Below are 14,486 nucleotides of genomic sequence, written 5' to 3'. Positions count from 1 at the left end.
AGGAAAGTGGGAGGGGCGTGAGGTGCAGTGCGCATGCTCTGAAAAGGTGAGCTACGCCTTGGCTAGATCAGAGAAGTGTCTCAAAGGCAGAAACACAATTATTGTAACTGTGGTTGCGTAGTCTTTAAGCACACGCTCTTTGAAACTGTGTTTCAAGAGATTTGCCTTGCGCGCCTGCTAGGGGAGTAACGTCTTTTCAACTACCTTGCCCCCAAACATATACTTTAACAGTTTATTGAATGATCAATGAACAGTCAGCGTGCAACGGACCAACTTGGTCCAGTGAAGTGTTTAGGAAGGATTCCATTCCTCTGTGGAAATCCTGCAGTTATCAATGTGAAACTGTTGGCCCTGAGGTTTGGGGATTGTGGGAAGGTTGCAGAAGGGAGTGGTAGGATTACAAAACTGTCTCAGACATGCTTATGGATATCTAGTGGCTGCCGGCTGAATTACTACACGTGATTCATGTAGCCCTGGAGTGCTGGAGCTGCCACACCTGTTCCAACACATCCTACACAAAATCCATGTTCCAGTGTTTTTTGTCCTGTTTGTTCTACTCCCACCAAACTTGAAGTAAAGACCAAGAAACTTCGCTTTTTCATCCCTCCAAAACCAGTGGGTCTCCCTCAATGAATTCTTGCAAACTGGAAATCCATATCTTGTTTCTACCCTAGAGAGGAGTGGGCAGCAGAGTAGGCAAAAGAAAGGCTGGTTTCAGTTATGATCACCAAACCAACAGCTTGCTACCCACTTGTACTGTTACTTAGATTTCATTCTTGCTTCCACCTCCACTGCTCTGTACAAGACACTTGGACACTGGTAGGCCACACTTCCAGTAATTAATAATAATATATTGGCACTTAAACTCAATGGGTTGGTTGGTGGCAATCTACCCTTTCTGAACCTTGCATTCTTTTCCAGCTACTGCTCAACTTTCTTCTTTCTTTCACAGCCGAGCATCTTGAGGCAGCCTTCTAGTTTGTACATAATGCATTCCTGAAAAATATTAATTGAATATCAGATTTACATGTTATAAGGTCTTTCTATCCCTAAAGAGATAAGAAAATATTTTTTAAATGTCTGATTATAGTTCCTGGAGATATCTCTAGTCCTAAACCTAAAATTTCTCAGTGCGCAAGAATGTACTAGGTACCTGAATTCACATGAATGAAAGTTCCCATTGGTAGTTCTAAACTATTATGTGCCTCTGTGCCCTGCCTCCCTTAGGGACCAAGGACTGGGAGGTTGGTGGGGCGGGTCCCAAGAGGACATGCCTACTTTACACAGTAGCAAGCAAGCTCTAGGGATCGGGACCGTGTGCTCCTTGAGGCCTGTGAAATGGTATCCTGACTCAGTCAGCACACATACAGACACAAATATCTATCCACACAAATAAATGTCCTTTCCTCCCATACTTTCCCCCCAGCACATAATGGTTGACATGCAGTCCACTTTGCTTTACCTTGAAATCAGCATTAGTCATTGAGAGCCAAATACTATTTCTGTAAGATAGCCAGAAGCCTACATTTGTTGCCTTTACCTTCATACCTCTTGCTTGTTCTTTAACCCACTATAACCTTCCTTCTACTCCTCTGAAACTTTCCTGCAAAGATCACCTGTAACCTCTTAACTGAAGAATTAAGGTGATGCTGTTTGATCTTTACCTTACCCAATTTTTCTCTGGAATCTGACACTACTGACCAATTCTTTTACTTCCTTTGCCATTATGACACCAGTTTTCCTCCACCATCTCTGACAGCTTCCTGAAGTCATCCTCAGCTCCTCCCTTTCCCTTACCATCCTTCCCATTATCCAGCGAATCACCAAATATCGTCGATTCTACATATTTCCCAATTCCATCCTTCTCTTCTCCATGCCATGGCCACTGCCTTATAACATTGCTCTCCTGGGCAAGGACCATAGGTTTTATTCTTGAGCCTTCTCCACTTCCTTCATGTAGTCAATCTGTTACTGGAGCCGACTTTCTGAAACATATTCCTCCAGCCACCTCTAGGTTTGTGTAATTTATTACACTGTATCTTAATCATCTATTTATACACGTCTGTGAACTTCTCCAGACTGGAACTCCTTGAGGGCAGGAACTGATCTTATCCATTAGGACACTGGCTTGGGCAGGGTGGGGAGTAAGGGATGTATTTACCGAGATACTAAACAATGAAGTCGCTTTTCCACTGCGTTTCCAAGTGCTCAAATATAGTTGGCTCCCCAATCCCAAGACACTTGCAGTAGGAACAGGGACCCTCTTTCCAAAGTTATAACAAACCCGGAATTTTCATCTCATCTCATCCAGGTCCCGGCCTGCCAGGCTTCCTCTTTGATCCTCTGCAAGTCCTGTCTAGGAAACGGATGTCCTCGAGGACTCTCGGGCGCTCTCCACCAATTTTGCGTACTCAGTTCGTGCTAACGTTACCCTGATGACGAAAGATACCCTTCATTTTAGGGACTATTTCCTTCAATTTGGGCTGGGCAGAGTAGCGGAGTGGAGAAAGAGTGAGAGCCACTTTAGAAGACAACGAATAGCGAAGAATGGCCGAGGCCAACGCACCACAGACGCCGGAGTGCGGCAGTCGGTGCTAAGCTTGGGTTTCCCTTTAACCCCGCCTCCTTCGCTAAGCTCGACCCACTTTAGGGCAGGACCTCCCACTTCAGCCAATTCTGGGAGCCGAACCCTGGCGGTTTGTACTCTTCCTTTCCAATGAGAAAAAAAGGAAGCAGCTTGGCTCCAATAACCAATCCGAAGAGGCGGCGCCTGGTTGTTAGGCAGGTTTGTAAGAATTCGGGCCAATTGGAGGCGCAGACACAGCTCGACCCGGGCGCAGCGCGCAGGCGGTGGCGAAGAGACGCCGAGCGGGCCGAGTGCGGCCGAGCAAAGCCGGAGCCGGAGCGGGGCCGCAGGAGCCGGGCCAGGTCCGGACGGGCCGAGATGCCCTATAAACTGAAGAAGGAGAAGGTGAGCGTGGCCCTTTTCTCTGCGCCTCCGCCTTGGGGCCTGCGCGGAGCTCTGGGAGGGGCCCGAGCCAGGCCCGGGACAGCCCCAGACTGACCCTCCCGTCCGGCCCCCGCAGGACTCCCTGGGCCAGCCCTCCGCCCCCGCTGCTGGTCGCACCCCCAGCCTGTGCCGCAGCTGAGAAAGCTCCCTCACCTTGCCCAGGAGAGAGTGCCCCCACTTGGACCTTTCTTCCTCCTTCCACCTAGCCCCGGCTCAGGGTAACCCTCTGCCGCCAGATCTACCCCTGCCCCAAGGCACTCCCCTGCTTTTTCAACCCCCATCACTTTCCCCATCCCCCACCCATTTGCCTGTTTGGGACAGCCTCTCATCTGAGACAGCACCTCCCTTCAAAACTACCTCCCCCTCCAAGATCCTTCCCTCCCCTTCTCACTCTACTGGGCCTGGCCCGGCCTTCTCTACCGTCCCCTACAGCCCCTTCTCCCTCTTTGCCAAGCTCCCTGACCTAGAACAGCTCTGCTTTCTCTCTTCTCCACTAAATCTGGCCTAGGCCCCTCCCTCTAGTTCTTCTTTCACACACAAACTTGTAAGCCGGGACTGAGCCTTTCCTTCTGTCGATGGGACCTTAGAATGTCAGTGCTGGACGGGACCTCTGAGTGCATTCAGTGCAATCCCAAGTAGTACAGATAAGGAGACTGAGGCCAAGACAGGGGAAGGGACTTGGCCAAGGTCACACAGACTGTTGGAGGCCCAGCTACAATATCAGGGCTTCTGACATAAAGGTCTCTTCTGTACCAAGTCCCCCTTAATGGGCATCAATCAACTCCCAGGTTGATTCTAAACCAGTCACCTTTCCAGATCGGATCAGGCTCTTTCTCTTAATCTTAGGATAACCTTTTCATTTCCCCTTTTTCCAGCAGCAGTGCTGTACTTCTGTCTTTCCTGGGCCATACTATCTACAAATCCGGAATCTGCCCTCACTATCAGTCACTCCATGAGCCAACCACCCCTGAGCACCCTTGCCTTTGTCATGGTGTCCTGATGCAGGCTGTTTCTTGATGTTCCCTTCTTTCACCTTCCTCTTGTACCTCCATACCGCCTTCCCCTGTTCTTCATCCCTGCCTTTCTCTACCCTCTATTTCATGCTGTTGCTGAGGTCTGACTCAGAGATGTGGTTCCTTTGAGGTACAGACTCACACAGAGGATGCTAGGATACCAGTTCCAACCTCCCCCAGCTTATCCTCTCCTGGGCTGGCCCCCGGTGGTGGGAGATAGCTCTGGGCCTGGTGTTCTGCATCAGCATAAAGCACCAACTTGATGACCCTAGAGGTGTCTTGCTTTTCATTTGCCCTCTGCCTGGGTTGCTGGGCTGCCATCTCTGACCTTATCAATGAAACTCTTTATCCTGGGGCTGTTGGAGATCCACCGGGCAGTTCTGATTCTGGGTTGTGTCTGTAACCTCTCAGCCTGATATTCTGAGTGTAGAGTTGGTAATAGTGTACTAGACACTGAACCTCCTGGGGTGCTAAGCTGGGCAAGGGTGTGTGTCCCACCCCAGGCCCTGTCCTTGGGGAGTGAGCATGCTGAGGTGGTTTGGGCAGCTTAGCTGTAGATGATGCACACACAAGTCAGCCACACTTCTTTAAGGAGTGTGGAGGGGCATGGAATTCAGGGGAAGCTGATAAAGTCCCTACCTACCTGTAGTTTTTAGTCTAATGGAACAGATACTGGTTCATCCATGAAAAGCTTTTCTCTACTAGATGATTGAGAAGAAAAAATTTTAGTTAGATTTGCTAGGACCACAGTTATAAATATTTGGTTGGAAAAGAGTGTTGGAGAGATCCAGGTGCTTGGGGCTAGACATCTCTGGTCCTATGTAAGGTTTAACTTTCTGCTTTTGCTTTCCAATTGCATTTGACCTCCTTCAATGATTGGCAAGCCCTGAGGGGGAGGAAGGTGACATGTGACTGAGGTTGGCCTGGATGGGCAGGGGGGTATAAAGAAGGGCTGAGTAGGGGATCTTTATTGCTCATCCATCACCTCTCCCCTTTCTTCTTCATTCCTGTTGGTCCCAATCCTGGCTGCCCTTCATGGCTTCCTCTCGGAAGCCTTTCCTGAACTCTCCCTCCTCCCCTGGATTTGCAGAACACTTGCTAGGTTACTTATGACCCTTCTGTGTTCTCTTGGATTGGAATTAATTGTGGACAAGTCTTTTCTTCCCCCTGTGATAATAACTAAGCTCCATTTTGATTTGGCATCTCCCTTGCACACAGTGGGCACTTGATGGATGCTGAGTCAATCGCTTGGGGCGAGGGCATTTGCATCCCTCTTCCCTCATGTTCTGATCTGAGACTTACCTCTTTTAGGTACCCCTGCTCCCTCCCACTTTCTCTTGTTCATGATAACAGTGACAACATTGACTAACATTAAGGTTTTCACATACCAGACACTGTGCTAAGAGAATTAGGTACCATGATTGTCGTGACTTAATAGATGAGGAAACTGAGGCTTAGAGAGGCTAGTTAACTTGCCCATGATTATATAACTAGTCAGAGTTGGGTCTTGAACACAAGTCTGGCTCCAAACCATGGTGCCATGCAGTACTGGTCTGCTGGACTGGGCTGAAGTGTGTGCACTTCACCTGTTCTGCGGAAGCCAGGGAGCAAGAATGGTGGGCCTGGTCTTCCCATACCTACACACACCCACTCACACCCAGACAGCTGGGATATCTTTTAGATGCATCCCTGAGAGATATGACTAAGTGATGTAGGGTGGGTGGAGGGGCACAAAAAAGAACCAGGAGCTAATGATAAAGTAGAGAGGTGAAACATATATGAAGAGGGGTTAGCTTTGTCCAAGGGGCCCACATCTGGGGTGTGTGCAGATGGTCACCTCAGTGTTGTGTCTGTCTGCACCCCCTCAGCCTTTACTTCACCACCCCATCTCTGAGCCACTGCTTGGCCACTTGGCGAGGGGTCAGTGTGCTCAGCTGGGTCAGGCATTGGGAGAGTGCTTAGCCCAAAGAAGGAGCTGCTCATGCCTGCTGGTGTGACTGCCTGGAGCTGCCCCACACCTGGGAAGGGTTTCCTTCCCCCACATCCCTAGGAAGCCTCCCCCTACTCCCACCCACACAGAGCTCTCTTCTCCCTGAAATCCTTTTGCCCCCATAGTCACAATCACTTAATTTAACATTTCTCACTGAAGGGGCTCGGGTGCTACTGAGTCACAGAATCTCAGAGCTGGAAGTGATTTCCAAGGTCCTCCAATCCGGGCTTCGTTTAAGGCTTGAATCCCTTCTGTAACAGGCCTTAGTGGAGGCATGAATGCTCCCCAGCTTGAATGCGCTTGGGGTTGGGGAGTTTTTAGCCTCTCTAGGCAGCTGATTTCTGTGCAGCTGCTTTGAGAGAAAATTCTTCCTTGGCCGGAACCTCACCCTGTTTTCCTGCCACTTCAGCCCATGGCTCTTGGGCCTCTGGATCTGCATAGAACAAGTTGCATCTTTAGTCCACAGGGCAGCCCTTTAATTATTTGTAAAGATCCCTCTTGCTCCCCCTCCTGCCATGACTCCTCCCTTCCATTGTTACCTCTTGCAGTTCCTGCAGCTGTTGCTCTCAGGACATGCTTTTGAATCCACTCCCAGTATGGGTTGTATTTCCCCCCGGAAAAAAAACCTAGGATTTGTCTTTGTCCCTCCCAAACTCCGATGCTCATAGCTAAACCAGATCCTTTTGAGTGCCCCCCTCAGTGCCAAGGATGGGGTGCTTCTATGTCCTCCAGTGCTAAGCACTTCACACAGGTCTCTTAAGTGGACGGAAGGTCATGTGAGCTGCTATGGCAGCCATGGTATACGGATGATTTGTTTTGAGCTTGCAGTCAGACCTAAATCCCCAAGTCTTTTTCACATTTTCCCCATCCTGTTCCTGTGCAGTTGCTTTTTTTGGCCCGAAGCATAGGAAGAGATGCTGGGCAGGCCAGGGCTCTGAGCCAGTGGCCAGGTTCCCAGGGGAGACTTGGGACTAGTACTCACTCTTTGTAGTAATTCAGGGCCTTACCCCCATCCCTGTCCCTGTGCTTGTCCACCAAGGCATTCTTGGGACAATTTCCATACCTGTTAGCATCACTGGGTCCCACTGATTATGCCCTCTGGTCTGGTTACTACTCGGGACATCCGAAAAAATGCCTCCAGGTCTTTCCAGATGGCCTTGTGGGGAGAGTGGTGGCTCCTTCCCCTCCAGCATGAGAGCCTCAGGTACCCTTTGCGCATTTTAGCCAGAAGCCAGTTTCAGCAGCTTGTTCCATGATACTTTTAAGACTTCCCACCCTAGTCTTGACAGAGGCCCACTCAGGCCCTAACTCATACACCAGCTTTGGGATGCGAAAGAGCAATTGTGTATTGGAGATGTCTTCCCAATACAGATTTTAAACTCCTTGGAGGGACTGAATTTCCATTTATGTACCGCAAATCCCCTTTCCTTGGATTAGGTACAAGGTAGGTGCTTGGTGGTTCTGATGGTTGGTTGTTTAAATTGGACAGAGGATAATTACAGTTAAGACAAAGAAGTCTAGACAAGGCTTCTCCCTTCCCTAACTCCATTTTCTCACTTCAGGAGCCCCCTAAGCTTGCCAAAGGCACAGCCAAACCCTGCAGCTCGGGCAAGGATGGTGGAGGCGAGAACACTGAAGAGGTAATGAACATGGGTGCTGCCCTAGTTATGCTACAGGCACCAGCTCCAACTGCTGGATGGCTAGTGGGGTGAGGAATCCCAGGGGGCCAGAAGTTATCAAGGCAGAAGGGAAGGACGCTTCGACAGCTTGGGAGGGACCTGAACAACCCAGACTGCCCTCAGGCAGGCTTTTCCTTTGACTGATATAGACCAAATAAGCTTTCCCGTTCTTCAGACTCCCCAGCAGTTCCTATGAAAGTTGTTTCTCTCTCTACCAATCTTGAGTATTGAAAATTCTTTTTTCCTTAGGGCGAAAAGCTAGGGGTACCAGGTCCTGGGGTAAAGGGAAGAAGTACATAGGTGCTCATAGCGGGTGGTGAGTGGCTTCAGTGTGGTTCTGGGTGGGGCAGGGGTGGGGAGTGGCTGGTGTCCTTGAGTCAGGCAGGGCTGGGCCCACTGCCCTTGGTCCTGATCAAATGGGAGTTACTGAAGGACAGCCATGAGCAGAGGTCAGTGCAGCCTGGCAATCTAGGGCTGTAAAGCAATAAATGGCAAGTGGAGAGAGCACTGGAGGGTGGAAGGACTTAAGGTGGTCCAGAAAGTTTGTGAGTTGTGCTCAGTGGGGTGCTCGAGATGGCACATGATCTTGTGAACACATTGAACAAGTGCCCATATTACCAAGGAGCTGGTGATCCTTAATTTCTCTGCTTCCTGCCTCCTGTTCTAAACCGTTGAGAGAGAGAGAGAACAGGAAACAGAGCTCTCTAATTATGGGCAGGTCTGATGTATTTTTGGGAGAAGAGATTGATTAACAACTGGGGTTAATTCTGGATTTAGATTTTTCTGGGTACTTCTGGTTCCTATCACCTCCAAAGAGATCCAAGCACTTTTCACACCTGTGACCATTATTTTAGGCCTCACTTGAGTAATCAGAAGAAGCAGGATGGGTTCCCCCCATTTTACAGATAGGGAGGTTGAGGACTGGTGAAGATAAATTCCTCCTTCCTCTGCACTAGCACAGTAATCTGAACAGGTCTCCAGGATAGTACTTAACACTGGGTGTTATAACTATTTGTTCCCACATGTATTTCTACCCACCAGACTGGGAGCTCTGAGGGAAGGAGCTGGCTTCTTCCCCACACCCGTGTATTCATGCACTTGGTTCACTGTAGATCATCTGGGCTCAGTCTCTCCTTCAGGAATGACGACATCTGTGGGACCCAGAGGGAAGGTATTGGGAGCTGGCAACTGGCATTCAAAGCAACAAGAGAGACTTAGAAACAGGATTTAAGGGGACAGAAAAGAATAGTTAGGGGGGCACTCCTTTTGCCTACCTAACTCCTACCTGTTCAGTTTTTAGGTAGATTGGATGTCGTTTTCTAAATATGGTCTTCCTTGACCACCCACCCCCATCCCCAAAACGAGGTCATCGCTCCTGTTGTTTGCTCTTCTGCCTCCTAGTACCACCCTTAGCAGCACTTAACCAGAGCTGTAATGAAACAATTCATGTGAATTCATCGTTTATCAGTTTGCTCCTGTGTTAGCACGTGAGCTTGGTGAAAGCTCTCCTTCAGTGCCAAAGGACCTGGTACACTGGAGGCGCCAGCATTTAAATGCATTAGTGAGTGAAGGGCGAATGAGCAAACAAACCAATTTCAAATTAGAGCTGGGAGGAAATTTAGAGTCTAACCCTCTCTTTTTATAGATGGGAAAATGAAGACTCAAACAGGGTAAGAAATATGCTGAGACCAGCTTCTAGGATTTCTCCACAGCCTTTCTGGACAGAACTGTTAAAGGCAATGGGTCAGTTTCAAGCCCTCTGAAAAGGAGAGCCTTGAGTTCACTTTGGGATCTGTTTTGTGAAATGCTACTTATGGCTCACCTGTATAAGGCAGCTTCAGGAATTCTGCTTCATAATTTTCTAGAAGTGCCCCCATGCGGCCCCAGGCAAAGGGATGGTGGAAAAGTTTGGGGCCAGGCTGTGAGGCCCAGGTCACCAAAAGCCGTTTGGCATAGTCCTTCCTTTGCCCTTCGCCTAGTCCAGAATTTGGGGCTCTTACAGCCCAATTTACCCGGTGTTGAGCATTTGCCAGTCTTTCCAGTTGATCCTAATAATAATAGCAGCCAACATTCCTTTTATTGAACAGTGACTTATGTATTAGTTTCCTAGGGCAGCCATAACAAATTACTAAAAACCGGGTGGATTAAAATAAGAGAGCTGTATTCCCTCACAGTTCTGGAGGCCAGAAGTCTAAAACCAAGGTGTCAGCAGGCCATTTCCCTCTTTCCCTAGGAGGTTCTAAGGAACAATCTGTTCCATGCTTCTCTCCTAGCTTCTTATAGCTTTCAACAATCTTTGGCATTCCTTGGCCTGTAGATGTATCACTCCCGTCTCTACGTCCAGCTCCACATGGCCTTCTCCCCTGTGTGTCTTTGTGTCTCTATGTCCAAATTTCCCTTTTCTTAAAGGACACCAGTACTATCGGATTTATGGCCCATCCTAATCCAGTACGACCTCATTTTAACTTGATTACATCTGCAAAGACCTATTTCCAAATAAGGTCACATGTATGGATGTTGAGTTGATGTTAATTTTGGGGGGACACTGTTCTACCCAGTACGCTCTGTACCAGGCACTGTACTTTTCATGCATTTAATCTTATAATCTTCTCATTTAATATTTACAACATTCCCATGAGGTCATTCTGTTATCATCATCATCCCCATTTTACAGATGAAACTGAGGCTTAGTGATGTTCAATAGTTTTTACTCAGCAGTAAAAGAGTAGAGCTGGAATTCAACCCAGGTCTCTGCGGCTTGGGAGCCAGTTCTCTGTGTTCTTGTTGACATGATACACCTGCTCTAAGATTCTAGAACAGAATCTTAGAATGGAAAAGAGCCTTAAGAGATTAAGTCAGACTCACTGTGACCTGCTCTGAAGGCAGGGGTCTTTCTTGGTCTGTTTTTGGAGAAAGCAATTCAGTACTGTGGACTTTTCTATGTGCTGTGCTCTGTCCTGCATCCTGGGAATGGGGACAAAGGGAGGAAGAAATTATCCCATTCTCTCCCACTTCAACTTGACCTCCTTGTAGCCGGAGTTGTTACCCAAAAAACATATTTGGCCTTATCAGTCCTCTACTTAGAAACCTATGCTGGCATTTCATTGTTCACAAATTCAGATTCATACCCTCGGCCCTTCTGGGCTGGCCTCACCCATTCTTCTAGCACCCATCCTTTCTGGTTTCTTGTCCCACTGGACTTCCCCGTCTTCTGATATAATGACTCAGGGCCCTCGTTGATATGATTCCACTGACCTGGACTGCTTTATTTCTCTCCTTTCTTTCTTTGCCTAAACCATGCTTATCCTTTAAGAGCCAAATCAGAAGTCACCTCTTCAGGGACCTCTTCCCTAATCTTCAGGCAGAGTTTGTAACTCAGTCCTCTCTGTGTTGCCATATCCTTTGTTGCTGTCTCTGCTTTTGCATTTCCCTTGTACTATTAGCTGTGTTTGTGTCTGTCTTGCCCACTGGACTGTGAACTCTTTGAGGGCAAGGGCCATGTCTTATTCACCTTTTAATCTCTAAAGCTTAGCATGATGTTTATTGAATAATGAAGGAAGAATTAAGCACAGCTAGTTAGAGCTCTGGGTTTCAGTAGAGGAGAGAATGCCTCTGATTTTCAGGGTTTTAAACTAAAATCGACTTTTAGTTGGCTAGTTAGTTCATTATGCAAAAGCTATAATATTCATCTTTGCATTTTTCACTGTTTGTCTTTCATCTTTCGGTTACAATACTTTCTATAGTGCTTAAATAATGTTTCTATCTCCTATTTAATTTGTGTTTAAATATGGGGCTGTGTTAGGATCAGGTTGGACCAGGATTGATTCAGAGTGGGCGAGTGTAGTTGCAGTCTCCTGAGTGTGAGTGTGGTGTGGAAACTCAAAGCGCCACTTGATCGCTGGATGCCTGAATTTAGGATGCCTTCTTGGAGTTTGGATCCTGCAAGAATTTAGAAGTGTGAGAAGAAGGTATTTCAGGCAGAGGAGATAACCACTACAGAGTTTTAGAAGTGGGACCAGGCAAGACATAGTAGGGGGTGGAGAGCATGTTGGCAACATGGCCTTCAGTCAGTGTTCACCCATGCTCTGATGGCTTCAGAAGGTTCTCTGGGGGACTCACCTGCTTCCTACCTGCAGCTCAGGTCAGTGGAGGAGAAGTCAGAAGCTGGAGCTTTTAGGAGAAAGTGTTGAACATGAAGCGAGCCACTGACATATCCCCATAGTTCCCTTCTGACAAGCATGCTTCTAGTGAAGGGTGAACAGACCAGGGACACCTCATCGAGGCTTGGCAGTCAGGGGCTCTGCTGGCTCGACCAGCTGTCTCTCAGATGCTGCTTCTGTCTGGGGCCTGGGAGCCAGTGGTCCTTATAAAACAGGGTGGCCCAGTGGGGTGGGAGTGAGGCAGACAGCCTGCTCAGCTGCTCCTTGGCCATCCTAGCCTTCAATAAAGTAATCCTAGTGGGGAAGGGCTCTTAGGTACTAACTTGTTGGGTGGTTTTAAACTTAGATTTTTAGCCATGCAATCCTTTCTTCTCTTGAAACCTTATGTGGAGAATGGTTGGGAAACCACTGATCTGGTCCAACCCCCTCCTCATTAGCAGAGAATTGAGGCCTTGCTTTTCCCTTTCTGGGAAGAATGCCTCCTTTTCCTGGACGTGCCCTCAGTATAAGGTTTGTGGAGGTGCAGGGTGTCTACGTCTTATCTGGGAGGATAGAGAGAGACATGTTCTTCCTGTCTTGTTCTTCCGCTGCCACAGAGCTCCTCACACTAGGACCACTAATGTTTCTCCCTCCCACTCTACTCCTGCCTCTGTCCAGAGCTCTGTTCCGAGGGTTTCCAGGTCAGGACAAAAAGGGCCTATGGGAAGGGGCCTCGGCTTGGCCCCCAGTCGATCAACCAATCAGACATCCATTGAATGCTTATTAGGTGCCAGTGCTGAGGGGACCCAGAGCGGTATAAATTGGGGTCCACGCTTTTCAAGAGACATGCTATCTAGTGGGAGGATAACACATGAATGAGCAGAGCAAGAGGAGTCACTGAGGATGATCACAGAGCCAGTGGAACAGACAAGTACTGTCAGGTCAGGAACACGGGGTGGATACCCAAGTCCCAGAGTCATTTGAGAAGGCTTTCTGGAAAAAGGTAGGACTTAAGCTGGGTCTTGAAAGATGCAGTGCCTTCTTGGGTGCACCCATTTTAAAACAAGGAAAATAACGGACTCTAAGGACATTTGAGGTGTACTAATATCAGGAATTTCCAGGCTACATTCCTAAAATCCAGGGATGGGAAATAATTAATAATAATAATAGTAGTAGTAGTAATAGTAATAGAAGATACTGCTTATAGAACACATCTGTGTGCCACATACTACTGTTTATATAAAGCCTTATTACAGTCCTATAATCCCTGTTTTACAGATGAGGAAACTGAGGCACAGAGAGACTATATGACTTTCAGCTAATAAATGGCAAAACCAGGAGTCAAATCCAGGCAGTCAGGCTCAGTCTGCCCTTGACCATTAAGCTCCATTAAGGGTTTGGTTGTTTCTATAACAGGGAAATGGAGGCTCAAGACAGGGGAGAGTCTGAGGCACACCAAGCTCTGGCCCCCCAAATTTCCACCTCTCTACCTTGCTCCCACCGATATGTAATCCATCTGCCATATACAGGAAGAGAGACCCCAGACTCAAGGTGCCTCGCACTGTCTAAACAAAATCACACTGTTTGACAGCTGGTCATGACAAGAGAGTTGTGTAATGGTTGCTTTTGCCCTACTTCCTTGTGTTCCCCTCATCAAATTGGTGTTGGGGGCTGCCATTTTAGGAGGAGAGGGCCACATGGTCAAAGTGGTAATGAACTACACTGGACCCAAGGCCTGCCCCAAGCTGGACCCTGTGCTCCCATCCTATTCTCTGATCTCCAGATAGGTCACAAGCTCGACATAATTGTTTCGATAAAACATTCAGAGCTTACAAAGCATTACCTTTCTGCTTTCTTCCCTTCCCCCATCCCAGAGGATTTCAGATTCTCCCACTCCTTATTGTGTGAAGTGAGAGTTTGTGGAGCATGTCTGGAGAGGAAGTAGGGATGGCAGGTATGAGGACAGGACAACTTCCCTGCAGCCTGGGTACCCAGCTGGATGTGGCCTCACTCTTCTGGTGCTACTGCAGTCTCTGGGGGTAAGGGCTGTCCTGTTCCAACAGGGGTTTACCTGGACAGTACTTATGGGTAGACAGCTCTGCAAATATCTGTGTGTACACTTCTAAAAATGGGCTTCGTGGGACTCTGACCATGTCTAGGAGGAAATAAAGAGATAACTTTAAAATTAGCATATTTTTCCCATTATCAAAGCAGTGTCAGCTTGTACAAAATACAGAAAAGTAGAAAAAAGTCATTCATTCTGCTACCACAGGAGAGAGTCATGACCACAGTGGTGGACTTGCTCTTGTTTTTCCTCTTCTTAACCGGGTTTTGGGTTCTGTGCCTGTGTTCTGTGTAGTAGTATGGGAGAGTTCATTTTGCATGTACAGCAATCTATTATCCTTATTTCACTTAGCATAGGATGCAGTTTTCTGTCATTACATAGTTTTTGGCTCTTTGTTTTATTTTAAATTTTTATCAGCGTGATAAACGTGAACACGTACATTGTTCAGAAAGTCTTGGACTTGTAATGAAGAGGGCAACCCCTGACCAGGTCCCCTTCTGTCGTTTTGTGGCAGTCACTTTCAACTTCTAACTCTTTCCTTGGAGATTGACTTCTACATTTCCAAATAAGATTCTTTTACTGCTTCTTTT

At 47.8% G+C, this 14,486-nt stretch overlaps 1 protein-coding gene across 1 annotated transcript in view; it reads left to right on the top strand.

The window, feature by feature from the left end:
- Nucleotides 1-2,817: 2,817 nt before the first annotated feature.
- PPP2R5D (protein phosphatase 2 regulatory subunit B'delta) overlaps nucleotides 2,818-14,486 on the top strand; it is an 18,286-nt gene continuing 6,617 nt past the window's right edge. Inside the window, exons 1-2 of the mRNA XM_039854495.1 lie at nucleotides 2,818-2,971; nucleotides 7,576-7,653. Of these exons, the coding sequence (XP_039710429.1) occupies nucleotides 2,945-2,971; nucleotides 7,576-7,653 (105 nt within the window). The 5' untranslated portion in view covers nucleotides 2,818-2,944. The remainder of the gene's footprint in view (nucleotides 2,972-7,575; nucleotides 7,654-14,486) is intronic.

Source organism: Pteropus medius, unplaced genomic scaffold, assembly GCF_902729225.1.
Source record: "Pteropus medius unplaced genomic scaffold, Ma_sr-lr_union100, whole genome shotgun sequence".
Lineage (NCBI taxonomy): Eukaryota > Metazoa > Chordata > Mammalia > Chiroptera > Pteropodidae > Pteropus > Pteropus medius.
The sequence above is the reverse complement of the archived record's forward strand: the minus strand, read 5'-3'. Positions and strand labels throughout refer to the sequence as shown.